Below are 17,141 nucleotides of genomic sequence, written 5' to 3'. Positions count from 1 at the left end.
TAGACTAACGTTAAAAAAAAAAAAATTTTAAAATTAATTAACGAGAGTAAAAGGGGTAGACATTAAGGGGATATGATGTGTTGTGCTTTGTGTCTTTAAGCATGATGTCATGGATAACTTGATGAGTGTATGATAGCATTTCTGTGTCTATATCTCTGATGTTTTGAATTATCTATCTTTGTCTGATCTTAGAAATTGATTGCCTTGTTTTCTTTCCTTGTGAGTCAGGAAGTTCGATTATTATTTTTCTCTCATGGATAAAGGAAAAAGACCGGCCGATGAGGGAATTAATACCCGAGAGGAACCCTGGAGAGTTTTAGATAATGCCCCAGCTTGGGCAGAAATAGAGGCTCAGGGAATTTGGGATAGAAAAGAGGGAGAAAGTGATTTGGATTACACCCGACGAATGGAAATGATCTACAAAAAGTCCAAACAGGTGTATGAAAGAATAATGGAAGAGGAAACGAATGCATTGAAAGGGATGATTGACAAGTTTCACCTAGAGCTTGACAGGAGGGTAAGAGCAGTGCAAACTGAGGGTCGGGACGGAGTTGACGTTCCAGAGTCTAGTGGGGCAAGGAGAGATAATAATGAGGAGGATGTTCACATAGTAGACCCAGACTCAATGCCATTTATAATCTTCGATGGGTTGGATTTCGAGAGGGATCCAGAGGAGGATCCAGAAGAGGATCCAGAAGAGGACCCTGAGGAGGAGGACCCCGATGAGGACCCAGAAGAGGAATATGAGGAGGAGTTCGAAGAAAATTCTGATGAGGAGCAGGGAGAATTCATGGAGGAGGATCCTTTAGGAGTGGTAGAAGATCCTGATGAGGATAACTTAGGGGATGGATATAATGCTGATGAGGAGGGGGAACTAGCTTATAGAGATGGAATGATGAGTGATGATGATAGTGGGCATATTATTTTAGGGGGTTGGCCGGTGAGGCGAGAGGATCTTATGAGCGAGGAAGAGAGTGAAATCATGATGTGGGTGGAGGAACCACCTGAGCCAATAATTGTAGAGCTTTCTGATTCAGTAGCGCGACTTACTATGAGTGATTCCTTATCTGTGGGGACCCTTTCTGATTCCGATAGCGCGTCTAGCGATGACTCTGATGATCCTGATTTTGACCCTGATCAATACATGGAGGATCGGGACCGCATGGATGCGTCACCTTTATGTGCCTGATTGTTTTTACTTTATTTTGATGATGCATGTGCTTGAGTCGTATGTCTAGTCCCTTAGTAGAATAATTGCGAACAATTTTGTTGGTTAAGTGATTTGGTTGTTTATCTCGGACTTTTGTAGTTTTGAACAATGACTATGTGGGAATTTATACCCCAGTATTCTTTCTAGATTGGAAGTATATGGTTTGTTTGTTTTGAATTTGAATTTCGTTTTTAAAATTATAAACAATTAGAAAGTAGAATTGATTCAGTGTTGTATTTATGGAACAAAAAAAAAAAAAAAAAAAAAAAAAATCTGATTATAGACTTATTGTTCAACCTTTTTACCTTTAGGGCTACTACCTTGTTTACTTTAGAGCAATAACAGAATGAGTTTTTTTTCCTTAAACCTCAAACGCTATAGAAATGTATTTACACACCTTGTTTGAACCTGATGCAGTATACCTGCCATCATGCCACCCTTTTTGAAAAGGTCCGTGCCAAGAGGAAACTCTGATCGCGTGCTTCGAAACCTAGTTAAGGCCCTAGCTGGCGCAAGGAATCCGAGACCGAAATCCTTGGAGGAAAAGGCTTCGTCAATTAGTAAGAGAATAGCCCAGAGTAAACCCTCGACTTATAGTGGAAAAGGTGAACCTTCTATGTTGGAAAACTGGCTGAGAGAATTTGACAAGCTTTTTAGTGTGGTGAGATGTCCTGCTGAGCTCATGGTTGACCAAGCCGCGTTTTTCCTAGTGGAAGACGCTGACTATTGGTGGACACATAGTAAGATGAGGTTGATATCAGAAAACAACGGTGACTTAAGCTGGGAAGGATTTAAGGGGGCGTTAAGGGACCAATTTTATCCGCCTCATGTTAGGAAGGACAAATCAAATGAGTTTGCTAGGTTCGAAATGGGAAACCTAACGGTAGATGAATATTATCAGAAATTTATGGAATACTTGAAGTTTTGCCCTGACGATGTCCCAACTGAGGGAAAGAAAATACAGCGTTTTGAGTTAGGTCTATCGTATGAGATCCAAAAACACATTGAGACTGATAGATATGATACGTTAGACCAGCTATATAAGAGAGCTGCGCAGATTGGGAATGTTATCAGGAAGGAAAAATAGAAGTTGGGCCATAGCGGAGAAAAGAGAAAAGAACCCGTGTTTCAGAATGATACGAATGCGAGTAATCAAGTCCAAAATCAATTTAAGAAGCACAAACTGTTTGGAGGCTTTCAGGAGAAAGGTTTCCATTCTGGTCAAAACAGCAAGAATGGGGGAAATTCGAGAATAGAGGCTAGAATGCAGAAGCCTTTGTATGATCGTAATGGGAAGGAAAGAATCTTCAACTGTAGGAGATGCCAAAAGAACCACCCAGGAAGGGACTGCCGGGGTGCGTTAGTGGACTGTTCTTACTGTGGTAAGCCGGGCCATAGATTGTACGAGTGTTATACTCGCATAGGACAACAAGAGTTGCAAGGGGGAAATCATAGAGGTTTCCAACAACAAAGAATCGCTAACGGACGGGGTAGTAATGATGCTGGTAGGGGGAATCACAATGGTGGAAGTTTTGGCCGAAACTTGGGAGGTGCCTCAAACCCAAGGTTTTCGGGGAATAACTCCGGTCTTCAGCAACGACCGGGAAATGCTAGAAACGAGAATTTCCTTTCAAGCCAACGTGGGAATCAAGGAGGTGTTACTACTTCTACCCAGAACGACGGCAGGCTTTCAGCAGTTAACTCGAGGGAGGCAGCGCAGGCGTCGGATGTGGTCATAAGTACGTTCAGTATTAATGAAAAATCCGTTAAAGTACTGTTTGATTCTGGTGCATCATGCTCGTTTGTTTCAAAGTCTAGAGTTAAGGACTTAGAATTGGAAAACCCCGAGGAAACATCTTTTTCAGTCTCTACTCCTTCCGGGGAGATATTTCATTGTAATACGTTGTTCCGTGAAGTGCCGGTTAAGATAGGGAAAGTAAAATTTCCAAGTAATTTATTTTCTCTAGAAATGGATGACTTAAATGTAATACTTGGGATGGATTGGCTAAGTAGATATAAAGCGATAATAGATTGTGAAGAACAGTCAGTGACCTTAAGTGGACCTAGGGGGGAGAAGGTTAAATATAGGAGTCTTCCTAAAGGACCGAGGATAAAAATCGTATCATCATTAAAAGTCAAGAAGTTAATTAAGCAAGGGCAACCGTGGTTTCTGTGTAGTATAAGTAAAGTAGGGGAGCGGGAGTTGCAGCTTGAGAACATTCCAGTGGTCTGTGATTTTAGAGATGTTTTCCCAGAAGAACTTCCTGGTATGCCGCCAAGAAGGGACGTGGATTTCTCGATTGATTTAATCCCTGGGACAGGACCGATTTCAAAAGCTCCTTACCGAATGGCCCCAAGGGAGATGGAAGAATTGAAAATCCAATTGGAGGAGTTGTTAGAGAAGAGTTATATAAGACCTAGTGTGTCGCCTTGGGGAGCCCCAGTGTTGTTTGTAAGGAAAAAGGACGGAACGATGCGTCTCTGTATTGATTACAGAGAACTTAATAAGGTCACTGTTAAGAATAAGTACCCATTACCACGGATCGATGATCTTTTTGATCAGTTGCAAGGGGCAGGAGTCTTTTCCAAGATTGATCTGCGGTCCGGGTATCATCAGTTACGCATCAAGGAGGAGGATATTAGTAAATCAGCTTTTAGAACCAGATACGGACACTTTGAATTTACAGTGATGCCTTTTGGGTTGACCAATGCACCCGCAGCATTTATGGGGTTGATGAATCGGGTTTTTAACGCGTACCTCGATAAGTGTGTGGTGGTGTTCATTGATGATATTTTGGTATATTCCAAGAGCCAAGAAGAACATCAAGAACATTTAAGGATAGTCTTGCAGATTCTGCGAGAGAATCAGTTGTATGCTAAGTTTTCGAAGTGTGAATTTTGGTTAGAGCAAGTGGCTTTTCTGGGTCACATTGTTTCTAAGGAAGGAATTTCCGTTGATCCAGCAAAAGTAGCAGCTGTTCGGGATTGGTCTACACCTCGGAATGTTACAGATATCCGGAGTTTCTTGGGATTAGCAGGATACTATCGTCGTTTTGTGAAGGACTTTTCTCGCATCGCTCGTCCACTGACAGCCTTGATGAAGAAGGAAAAGAAGTTCGAATGGACTGAGGAGTGCGAGAAGGCATTTCGGTTATTAAAGGAGAAGTTAACTACAGCCCCTGTGTTGACCTTACCTGACCCATCCTTGGAATACTCTGTCTATAGTGACGCTTCCAAACATGGGTTAGGTTGTGTTTTGATGCAAGATAGAAAGGTGGTGGCGTATGCTTCACGTCAACTAAGGACTCATGAGGTGAATTATCCAACACATGACTTGGAGTTAGCTGCTGTGGTTTTCGCATTGAAAATCTGGCGACATTACCTTTATGGTGTCAAATGCAAGGTCTTTACGGATCATAAAAGTTTGCAATTTTTGTCCACTCAATCCGAGTTGAATTTGCGCCAACGACGTTGGTTAGAACTTATCAGTGATTATGATTTAGAGATTTCATATCACGAAGGCCGTGCGAATGTAGTCGCTGATGCTTTGAGTAGGAAATCGAGGCATTCCGTCTCAGCGTTAATAACCTCTGCGGAGTTGTGTAAGGAGTTTGGGAGAATGAACTTGGAGATAATCCAAGAAGGGGAATTGGAAGCCAGGTTGAGTGCCTTGTCTATTCAACCTACCTTTTTCGAAGAGATTATGGCTAAGCAACTGGAAGACCCAAAGTTTATAAAACTTCGGGAGCAGATCAGTGAAGGGAAAGCTGAAGGTTTTACAATTCATGAGGACGGTAGTCTTCGTTTTAAGGGACGGTGGTGTGTGCCGGATGGGTGTGACTCCTTGAAGGAAAAATTATTGAACGAAGCTCATTATTCTAGATGCTCGGTTCATCCTGGTGGGGATAAGATGTATCAAGATTTAAAAAGCATGTTTTGGTGGTCTGGTATGAAAAAGAATATTGCAGATTTTGTTTCCAAGTGTTTAACGTGTCAAAAGGTTAAGAGTGAACATCGAAGACCAGCTGGGTTACTGCAACCTCTAGAAGTCCCGGTCTGGAAGTGGGATGACATATCTATGGATTTCGTGTTAGGGTTGCCACGAACTAAAGCTGGTAATGATACTCTTTGGGTTATCGTGGATAGGCTTACTAAGTCTGCAAGGTTTATTCCGATGAACTGTAAGTGGGATATGGAACAACTTGCTCGTGCCTATATTCGATACGTTGTTCGATATCACGGAATACCTCGTACTATTGTCTCCGATCGTGATACTCGATACTTGTCACATTTTTGGAAATCATTACAGCAGGCTTTGGGAACCACTCTTCTTCATAGTACGTCTTTTCACCCTATGACGGATGGTCAGACTGAACGTGTCAATCAGATACTAGAAGACATGTTGAGAGTAATAGCCATGGAATGGCAAGGTTCATGGGATGAACATTTGGATTTAGTAGAATTCTCTTATAATAACAGTTATCAGGCAACGATTCAAATGGCTCCGTTTGAAGCACTGTATGGTCGTAAGTGCCGTAGTCCTGTATGTTGGGATGATTTTACTGAATCCGTCACCTTAGGATCTGATATGCTTGTGCAAATGACAGAGAAAGTAAAGTTGATTCGCGATAAAATGAAGGCAGCCCAGGATAGACAAAAATCGTACGCCGATCTCCGACGTCGGCCTGATGAGTACGAAGTGGGCGACAAAGTTTTACTCCGTGTGTCTCCGATGAGAGGTGTGGTTTGTTTTGGTGCTCGTGGGAAGTTGAGCCTGCGTTTCATTGGCCCCTATGATATTGTGGAGCGGATTGGGAAGTTAGCTTACCGGTTAGCGTTACCTAATGCGTTGGGTAAGGTTCATGACGTTTTTCATATCTCCCAGTTAAAACGTTATGTTGCGGCTTCTTCGCATGTCTTAGACCCGGAACCGTTAGAACTTGATGAAAGCCTCACCTATGAAGAGCAACCTGTCCAGATTTTAGATAGAAAGGTTCGCAGTACTCGGCGAAAGGATGTTGCAATGGTTAAGGTTCTATGGTCAAATCATCGGTCACAAGAGGCAACTTGGGAAACAGAATCTTCAATGCGAGAGAAGTATCCGCATCTTTTTCCTCAGGTTAGTAAGTTACGGGGACGTAACTTTTTAAGGGGGGTAGGAAGCGGTAGAATTTTGCGTTTTACGCGCTTTGAGGTTTATTTTGATCTATTTCTTTTGTTGTGTGCATGTTTTGTCGTTTTTTTTTTATGTGTGTGATTGTTGTGTGTTTGTGTTTGTACGTTGAGGTTTTGGGGTCAAAACCTTTTTAAGGGGGGTAGTCTGTAACACCCCGATATTTTCCCGATATATTAAATGATTTGCTAGTAATATTATTATTTTTATTATTATTATTTTTTTTAGAAAAAATATATATTTCTTTTTATTATTTATTTTGTTAGTAGATTAAATCATGAGACTTCAACTTTTAAGGCAATTAAAACCATTTTAAGTCCAAACCTTTTTCCTAATCTATCTTTAATTTCAAAAAAAAAAATAAAAATAAAAACAAAAAAAAAATTAAATGGGAAGTGGAATCATTTGGCCGGCCATATGGAGGGTTAAGGGGGGATTAGTAACTTCTTAGGAATATTGAGAGATTAAGGAATTATTGCCTTCCATAATTTTGCCTTAATTTTCCTTAATTCCTTTATTTCCTTAATCTCCTAATTACCTTACATCTTTTCATTTTCAAACCATTTGCAAGTAAGAAAACACTCCCAAAACACTACTTTTCTCACGCCTAAATCCTCCACCTTGGTTCATCAATTTTGGTGTTGTTCTTGAGCAATTGTGAGTAATTCTTAACCTAGTTTTATTTTTAAGTTTTAATTTAGATTTCTATGGTTTTTTTTTGTGTGTGTTATTTTATAGTTTATGATTTATTCATGATTTAAAATTCATGTGTGGAAGTATGATGTTTTTCCATTTAGATTAATGTATGGTTTTAGGGTTTTAGATATGTTTACATGTGTATGAAGAATTGTTTGATGAATGATTAAAAATATATATATATATATATATATATATATATATATATATGTGTATATACATAAAAAAAATGGTTGCTCATATAAAAAAAAATATATGTGGTGATGGAAAATTATTTTTATTTTTATTGATAAATAGTGGAGATTTATAATGTTGGTAGAGAAATATACATGTATATGTGTGGTGTGTTTGTGTGTGTAAATTGGTGTAAAAAGATTTATTTTTGAGAAAAATATAAATAAAAAATTAAAATTTATTTTTGGATGTGATCATGAAAATTATGTAAATTTTATTGTTTAGATTTAATAGGGAATAAAGCATTGAAATTTATATATTTGTGATAAAAAAATGAGATCCCGTAGGTTTTGAAGATGATGGAAAAATTGTGTTTTTGGAGCATTTTTGGCTTTAAAATTAAGTTAAAAATACTTATACTATGTTATAAATTATGAAAATTGGTACTCGGGGGTTTTGACGCCTTCCGGACGCAACGGTGAAGTCGGATTTTCAGTTTGACAGTTTTAAGATGAGTTTCTGGACAGATTGTATAGGCTATCCGGTTTTGTGTATATACCATGTCATAGTATGTGATGGATGTTCATGTTGTGTGTAGTATTCTAGGTATGGATGTGATTGTATATGTGTGTTATGGATGATTTGAGGAAAATGTGTATGTGTGCTTATTTCCCGAATACGATTGAACCTTGTAGGAAGTCGATTCGTGACCGGGAATTGATTAAGACGCTTGCGAGTTGGTTATCTTGCTTAAGGTATGTACACGCAGCGTGGTTCGCATTAGTCCGATGTATCATGTATTAATGATACCCGAAAGTAAGGCATGGGTATATAGAACGAATAATGTTATCGTTCGAATCAATAATTTTATACATTGTTATGATAAGTAGAGGTAGTATGTCCTCACTAACTTAAAAGTGGACGTAGTATGACGTCAATCTTTATATATTGTTTTGATAAATGGAGGTAGTATGACCTCACTAACTTAAAAAGTGGACGTAGTATGACGTCAATTGGTGGAAAAGAATTACTCGCGGTATATGAGGGCATTATGAGCCACCGCGGGGGTATGCATACTTAACTATAGACACCGAAGTAAGGCGAGTGTCTATGGTAGAGGCTTGCTTAGGGGTTAGCTCCCCCTAATGTATTGTCTCACTTATGGAGTTTGGAGTGTACCGGCAGTATGGCTGGATAGTACAGCAGTATGGCTGACTAACTTTTACATGAAAATAAATATTCTTAATAAGCATGATCGAAGCGTACGGTTTTGTGATTTGTTAGCTAATTAATTAAAACTTCTCTTGTGTTATTATTTATTGGTATGCGACGTTCGCTGACGTGTGCTTTTGGTCTTAACGACCCTGCGATGATGTTGTGTCCTATCTGGGCAATGACTAGCAGTAAGTTAAGTTGCAGGTCTGGGGAGTGAGGATTGTCCCTTGAAGAAATAAATTATTAGGGTAGAAAAGTCTTAATAAGATCTTAAAAATTTAGTTTAAAGAACATTTGGTTTTTATGAGGCGACTTTCGTTCTCAAGTTGTAATAAGTAGATTTAACTTTTCGTTCTTATCCGCTGCTAAGAATTTCTTATTATCTAGTAGATCTTAATAACGCTAATAGAACTCGATCCGCACGTTTTCCTTAACTTCAAAACCGTTTTAAACTGTTTTCTAACATCCCGGTTTGACTCGGATTATAGTTGTCTCGTTTTTAAAAGGTCATTTTCTCTTTTCGTACGACCCGAGTTATTCCGAGATGTTACATACATATATATATATATATACATACATATATATATATATATATATATATATATATATATATATATATATATACACATATATATATATATTTATATATATATACACACACACACACACATACACACACACACACACACACACACATATATATATATATATACATATAAACATATATATATATATATATACATATATACATATATATATATATATATATACATATATATATATACATATACATATATATATACATATATACATATATATATATATATATATATATATATATATATATGTATATATATATATATATATATATATATATATATATATATATATATATATATATATATGTATATATATATATATATATATATATATATATATATATATATATATATATATATATATATATATATATATATATATATATATAATGTGTTGCTCCAACTATTGAGCTATTATAATTTTTGTTATATTTTCACACTCTTTAAATTATAAACATATTGGTAAGGGCCAAAGCTAAATATACAAAGAATTGCATCTTCGGCAAGTGGGTCAATTGGTTGTATACTTAAATAATATTCACTTAATGATCACGTTATATGCAATCGCGAATCTTGAGTGTATATTTTTTGTAAGAATTCACCTACACTTGCCATATACCAAAGTTTCTGAAGTCATTTATAGATAGACCCAAAAAAATGCAATTTACGTCTTTTCATATGAGTTGTAATGTTTCATTTGTTGTACTATTTAAGATCTTGCTTTGTTTGATTGATCATCTTTATGTTAATGGAATTTGTTTTCTTAATTGCTTAATTAGTGTTTTAGATGTTGATTAATTAGTGTCGATGCTTAATTAATTAGTCTTAATCGTGTGTTACTTAGTTGAATTAATGGTGCTTAGTTGCAATATGTATGTTTTCATGTTTTCTTGCATTATGTGTGAGTAGTTTATAAGATTAGGAGTTTATTTACACATTTGCATGTTTAGAGATTGATTAATGTTATTAACACAGATTGAGCGTTTTGGTGGTCCATATGAAGAGTTGGGTAGTCTCTATGATGGCATTTATAAGAAGGGTGGACGAGATTTTTTTAAAATAATATTTTTAAGTAATCGTTTTAAAGCCTAGAACATGTATTTTAAATATTAAAATAGATATTTTGAATCTTAAAAACTTCAAATCCTTATAGCAGACATTTTAAGTTTTAGAGTAATCATATTAAACTTAAGTGAAAAAAGGCTAAGATGTGGAATATAGACTTGAAGCCTTAGCGTAAGGAATTTAAGTCTTGGAATTTACATTTTAGTGGTTGGAGTAGTAAGGTAAAAAATAAAGTTAAGCCTTTGAAAAAGGAATGTTAAGACTTGAAATAGGGGTTTAAGTAGGGATGGTCATGGGGCGGGTCAAGTCAGACCCGAATCCGAACCCTTTTATTTTTTATAGATCCAGATCCAAATCTGGACTCTAAGGGTCCAAAATTTTTAGACCCATACCCAAACTCTTCGGATCTAATGGGTCTAAAAAATGACTCTTTGATTTGTCAAATTTAAACCTTTTGTAAGTCATTATATTTTTTGTATTTTGGTGAAAGACTTATTATCGTATTTTACATATATTTTAATACGAATTTAACATCCATTGCCGCATAGCATCATCCATATATACTTAAATTCTATTACAAACACTAAATTCGAGTCCATAAAATTTAAATAGAAAGTACTTATTAAAAATACTTGTGAAAATGTATGGCCTGTGAAGACTATTTGATTGACCCTAGACAAACGTATTAACTATGATGTTGATTATGCATTCAACCTCTACAAGCCTAATAATGAATCCTGCTTCAACTTATTAAACACCAAACAAACTGTTTTAGTTGTGTACATTTTATTTAGCAGTGCCAGTGCCATTAAATCTGCGAAAACCAGATAAAACAAGGAGCAGAGGCCAGCTTATTCTGGGCATTAAGAGAAACATCAAACATCAAACTAGGGATGGCAATGGGTCGGACTCGACTCGGATTATACATACTCCGACTTTACTCCGGATTTTAGTCGAACTTTTTTTTTCAGTCTACCTCCACTCGGAGTCGGAATATGCATACTCCAAGTTTGCCCCGACTCGAACTCTCGGACCTCCAACGGCGTCAGATTATTATCAAACTTTATCATTGTGATATTGTACTGATGATTTAAAGCATACGAAGTTAACAAAATATATTTTTCAAATACAATTTAACAAAAAAATATGTACTTTGAATTCAAGTTTAAAATGAGAAATATTCCTAATACTACAATTTAACAAAATTTTCTCGAAGTAGTTTTTCAAAATCGAAAATTACAATTAGTATGAGAGAGAGCTTGAATTAGTCACGTCTAGAGTTTTAAAGGAAACAAAATATTGGGTTAAAAGTCAAATTTAAAGTTGGATTTCCTTCAGGGTCGGAGTCGGGTCGGAGTGTCGGATTTTTAATAAGGTCCAACTCCGGTCCGTCTCTAACTCGGATTCGGATCGTGAAGTTGGAGTTGGAGTCGGATAACCTTTTCCTCGGACTCGAATCGGATTATTTTCCTCGGATCGAGTCGGACTAGGGTCGGATTCGGACTGAATTGTCATCCCTACATCAAACATAACAAACAATTTGATGACAACCAAACAAACAATTTACTAATTTATAAGGCTTCGGGTCGTTGTCTGTGGGGCGGGTTCAAGGTCTGAGTCTAGAGTTTGGGTCTAGTTTCGGGTCCGAGTCCTAACCCTTGGACCCGGACCCAGACCCAGACCTGCCAATTAATTTTTAGGTCCAAATCTGACCCGGATTCGATGGGTCTCAAAAAATAAGACCCAGACCCTTAAAATCGGAGCGGGTCCAATAGGGTCCTGGACCCATGACCATCCCTAGGTTTAAGCCTTAGAATAGGTATTTTAAACCTTTGTGTTTTAGAACTTGGAGTTGATATGTAAATAAAAAATTTTGGGATGGGCCGTATGCTCGCATGCATTAAGAGCATCCTTACTCATGACCCAAAAAAATAGTCATTTTACTTTTTTCTCCTATTCATAGATAATGGGACATTTAATTTTTGACACTATTCACTTATTACTCTTAATTGGTACTTTATTCTTAATCTATAAATTTGAACATAGTCAAGTGATATCTTGTTTAATTCGTTTCAATGCAAAGATTATTAATATCCACTTTTTATAATATTTCGTTATGTATGATAAGAGATATTAAGCATTGAATAGTGTGAAAAAGCAAATGTCCCATTATCTACGAATAGGAGGGAGTATTTCACAATTTTTCTCTCTCCTAAAAGTTCATCTTTTAACTTTATCTTATTAACAATAATCTCTTTTAAAAGAACATCATTTTCTCTCTCTTACTTTTTCTCTATCATACTATATTTTCTTTTCCTTAATTTATCAACTATTATTTAATTATATTATTAATAACTATATTTTTATGAACAAGGTAATTTTTATTTTTTTTATAAAATTAAATTATTTTTACAAAATCATATCATTTGAATCCATATTTTTCTAAAAATATTTGATAGATTTTTTTCGGATTTTTAACAAAAGAAAAAAAAGTTAGAAAATTAACAAAGAAAATTATAATTTTTGAAAATGTTTTTAAACTACTAAAATTAGTCTCATTTTATAGATATCGAAAAAATAATATTAATTGTATATTTTTTATTTATAAAAAATTATTGATGAGAAAATAACAATTTAAGAAAAAATAAAAGTTATTTTTAACCAACCAATCTAGGATAGACACGTGAAAATAAAATGCAATACTCTAACGCGCAGCAGGAATTGTGTTGTTGTGTTTTAACACAGTCCAATTACACGGCGACATGTGGTGTATGCTTTGATAAAAAAAGAAGTCGATCGTTTGAGAGATCAGGTCAACATGAGACCTATTCTTCCAACCTTTTGCATGATCCACCTGATTTTAGGTCACTATTAATTGAACTTTACCTTAGTTGGGTCATGTGACCTCTTAATAGATCACTAAAATAAATGCTCTAACATCCTAAGTCAAGGACAGTCAACTGAGACAAAAAGTCGATTAAAAACTCATTTTGTAAATTTTTGTAGAACAAAAGCTTATTTTGATCAAATTTTCTTTCAAGTTTATAGATAAGCCCATTTTGAGAACGTAGTCCAACGCAAGTTAGAATCATATGGACTATGGAGTTTTAAAATTATTATCTTGGTAGAAAACCCTAAATAAAATGCAGAACCTAGAATCCTTTCGTAAAACCCTAAAACCCTTCTCTCAATCATTTAAACCCTAATTGTCCGCCATATCTGCCATTTTTTCAAAAACAGTAGAGAGAATATGGGAAGCGACAGTGAAACTGAGAAGTCGGCACACAAGGAGAAAAAGAAATCTGTTGCTCTTGCTCCTATTGCTAAACCTTTGGCTGGAAAAAAGCTATGCAAGCGCACTTACAAACTCATTCGTAGAGGTTTATTTCTTTTTAGTTTTGATTCATCTTATTCTTTTCTTTGAGGATTTTTTTAATAATTTGAAACGTATGGTACTATTGTTTCAGCGGCTGAACAAAAATGCTTGAAAAGAGGAGTGAAGGAAGTTGTTAAGAGTATTAGACGCGGCCATAAAGGGTATTCACTCTAATTTCTGCTAGAATAAAGATTTATGTTTCTATGCTTGAAGTTTGGTGTATTGATTCTATCTCCAATGTATTTGAGTGAAAACGGCAAAGTTTGTTTAATTTGTACATGATTGTTACGTAAAAATGATTCAATAAATCATGTGCAATTACTATACACAGACACTCGGACATGGTTTCAACAATTGAACATTTTTGACCAAAAATATTGTATTTCAATACTTTAGTTGTGTAGGGCATGAGTTCTTGTTAGGTTATAGAGCGTGCGTGTGTTATATTTGGATGTTAGATGAGTGTTCATGTGTTATAGTACAAGCTCTATTGCCATTCATCTAGTAATTAGCGTTTGTGTATGGATACTTGCAGTTGAACTACTATTGGATACTATTTGTTTTCAAAATGAACTTCTTGCCTATTTGGCGTGAGATGGAGGATACAATAATGTTGAAAATTGGTATAATTGTGTTGAAGGTGATGAGTGTATGGTAACTTTGTAGGGGTATGGGTTAACTGTAGTTGTCTCTTTATCTTGTAAAGAGGATAATGGTTACATTTGGTTTGTTCTTTATATTCTAAAGAGGATAATGCTGAAGCTTGGTCCTTTATATATCATTTGGGATTCTAGTTGGGTTATTATTTTTAATAATTTAATTAAAATAATTGGATGTGAATAGTTATAAAATTTGGACACAGATTCATGCTTTGACAGATATATGACAGGAACTTACTTGTGAAGGGAAAGGAAGGGGAGTGGAGTGGAGTGATGCCTTTTCTTTTGTTTGTACTTTTTGATAAGAAAATGAGAGGAGAAGAATTGGTAGGAATCGCTCCTTCACATTTTGTTCAAACTTATTCCTTCCAGCAATGGAATGTTTTGGGACCCCTCCCACTATTTTCTCGTTCCTTAAATATTGTCTAAATATACTTAGAATTAAAAAATTAGTTGCCAGGTTGAGTTTGGCAATACTTGCTTGTCTTGCTACTGCTAAATTCCTGAGCTTATGGTCCCCTTTACACCAAGGACATATACTACTCTCTTTTCATTTTCATTTTCATTTGTGCTACCCAATCCTCATTCTCATAGCTATGTTGTTATTGGCTGGATGCAGAATATGTGTGATTGCTGGAAATATATCACCTATTGATGTCATCACTCATGTTCCAATCTTGTGTGAAGAAGCAGATATTCCTTACGTCTATGTACCTTCTAAAGAAGTAAGTTGTCTTTACCCTGCTTTGATATGTTATGGTATTTATAACGTGTCTACTCTTATTGATAACTATCAACAATTATAACTTCCCATGTTTCTATATTCTTTTTGTGTTGTTTGTTTCCCCTCTTGGCATAGACCTCTTTATTTAGTCGCATTTGTTTAGTCTTCTTGATTCTTGGGATGCTAATACTGCGATGCTGCAACTAGTTATTGGAGTGATTTCGACATATAGTTTATCAGATGACTTATGCCCATCTTCTGTGTTGAGACTTAAGTGGTTTATCTTTCATTGTCATCAAAAGCTTGGGAAAGCACAAGAAAAGAACAACTGGTGGTGAGGGAATGATAATGAAATGGGTTTGGTTCCTTTTTTCGTAAGCTTACATGAGCTGTGCTCAAGTTTATCTAGATGACCTATGCCATTTATACATTTTGCAAGTGACAAAATCTTGCTTTTATTATTTATATACAATCACACCAGTCCTAACTTTCTGCAATGGTATCTCAGTAGCTAGCGGCGCAAATACCCTAATTTATGGTTATTCTTCTGTCCTTGAAAACTTAGTCTTGGAAATTAATTTTCTTGTGACATTCTGATTCAAATATAGTTCACTGATCTTTTTACTAGTTACCAATAGTTCATTTATAACATACACGACTCCGCAATGGGGGATTTGGATGGGTAGCATCTCTTTCGCCTGTCAGTTATTTGCAGCTGCCTTGTTATTTGTACAGTACAATGTGTGTGTTCTTCTAATGGCTAAGTTTCAATTTTCAGGATCTTGCAAGTGCTGGAGCCACTAAGAGACCAACCTGCTGTGTTCTGGTGCTAAACAAGCCATCAAAGGGGGAACTAAGCCAAGAGGATCAAGAAAAATTGAAGTCGGAATCTGATCAAATTACATCAGAAATTCGTGAATTGACGGCTTCCATGTTTTGAGAAATGTCGAGAACGAGTGCTGCTTTTGTACCATTCTCAGATGTGCGATTATGTAACATGACTGAAAATTTCTGCAACTCGTGTTTAAGAGTTTTCTTACTCCTTTAATTATAATATTCACTTCTTTTCTTTTTCTTCTAATTATTTAATTTTATTTTAATTTGATGTAGCATCCGAATTCCTCCTTTTGCTGTTTTGGTTTCGTATATGGGGTTGGAAATTCAGGGGTGTTATAAGTTAGGTGAGAATCGAACTCATATTATAACCTTGTCTGAAAAAGGTGATACTTGTTCCAACTAATTTAAGACTAGATTCTTAATAAAAATCAAAACACGACATTTTAGACATAACACTAATTAACCCATAAAATACAACTAATAGTATTATTAATTACCAAAATTCATTGATTTTTATCTATAACCATTAATTCAAAATATATAATTTAAAAATATATAGTCAATTTACAAGCAAATGAATGATTATTAATTTTCACATGAATTATATGATATTTGCATGTATTACGCTGTTATAAAAATAATTATATAAAAAATTTAAACCCTCAAAATAGCGACTTTTCATGTTTGATAAGTTTGGAGATATGAAACATTCATTTACGATGTACCATAGTATATATATATATATATATATATATATATATATATATATATATATATATATATATATATATATATATATATATATATATATTTTTTTTTTTTTTTCTGTTTCAATTTACTTGCAATATTTTTCTTTTTTAAATATTTCACAATATTTACAACATTATATTTTTTGGCTAAAAGTAATTCAATAATTTTTTATTTTATCCTTACTTTATACTCACTTTATACATTAATAACTTGTTATCTACTAATATTAAAAGATACTATAGACATTATGCATTAAATAATAACATTTTTTAATACTTGTGTCAAAAAACCAAAAACAATATTGCAACTAAATAAGAAAGGAGAAAGTAGTATTAATCTCCTGAACTCTTTCGAGTAGGTGTCAAGTCTAGTAGGGACTTATCATTAGAAGTACAATTCTTATTGTATATTGTTTTTTTTTTTTTACAAGATAAGCCTATACTCCTCATTATTCACTCAGTTAGTCATATTTGATAGTTCATACTCTTTAAATTTAAGGTAAATACACAATATTTAAATATGTTCTAAATTCATATAAAATTAACCCTACTAATCCGATATTCTAATTTTTCTTAATAAATAGAGATTTGATACTTAAAAGAGTTCTCCATACAAATTGGAGTATTATTTTATTTTATTTGTCTAATGATATATTTTTATTGG

General features: G+C 34.9%; 1 protein-coding gene across 1 annotated transcript; it reads left to right on the top strand.

Moving 5' to 3' along the window:
• The first annotated feature begins 13,244 nt into the window (after positions 1-13,244).
• LOC130798429 (H/ACA ribonucleoprotein complex subunit 2-like protein) lies at positions 13,245-15,955 on the top strand. The gene is made up of 4 exons (XM_057661410.1): positions 13,245-13,512; positions 13,600-13,669; positions 14,787-14,892; positions 15,670-15,955. Exons 1-4 carry the CDS (start codon positions 13,383-13,385, stop codon positions 15,829-15,831), a joined length of 468 nt encoding a protein of 155 aa, XP_057517393.1. The 5' UTR covers positions 13,245-13,382; the 3' UTR covers positions 15,832-15,955.
• The last annotated feature ends 1,186 nt before the right edge of the window (positions 15,956-17,141 follow it).

This window comes from Amaranthus tricolor, chromosome 13, assembly GCF_026212465.1.
Source record: "Amaranthus tricolor cultivar Red isolate AtriRed21 chromosome 13, ASM2621246v1, whole genome shotgun sequence".
Lineage (NCBI taxonomy): Eukaryota > Viridiplantae > Streptophyta > Magnoliopsida > Caryophyllales > Amaranthaceae > Amaranthus > Amaranthus tricolor.
Note: the sequence above shows the minus strand (reverse complement) of the source record. Positions and strands in the feature narration are given on the sequence as shown.

Bases quoted from the DNA above. Each gene is read 5' to 3' on its own strand.
- LOC130798429 (XM_057661410.1), top strand. From the start codon at position 13,383: ATGGGAAGCGACAGTGAAACTGAGAAGTCGGCACACAAGGAGAAAAAG. The intron at 13,513-13,599 runs GTTTATTTCTTT...CTATTGTTTCAG, and splicing joins TTACAAACTCATTCGTAGAG to CGGCTGAACAAAAATGCTTG. The intron at 13,670-14,786 runs GTATTCACTCTA...GGCTGGATGCAG, and splicing joins ATTAGACGCGGCCATAAAGG to AATATGTGTGATTGCTGGAA.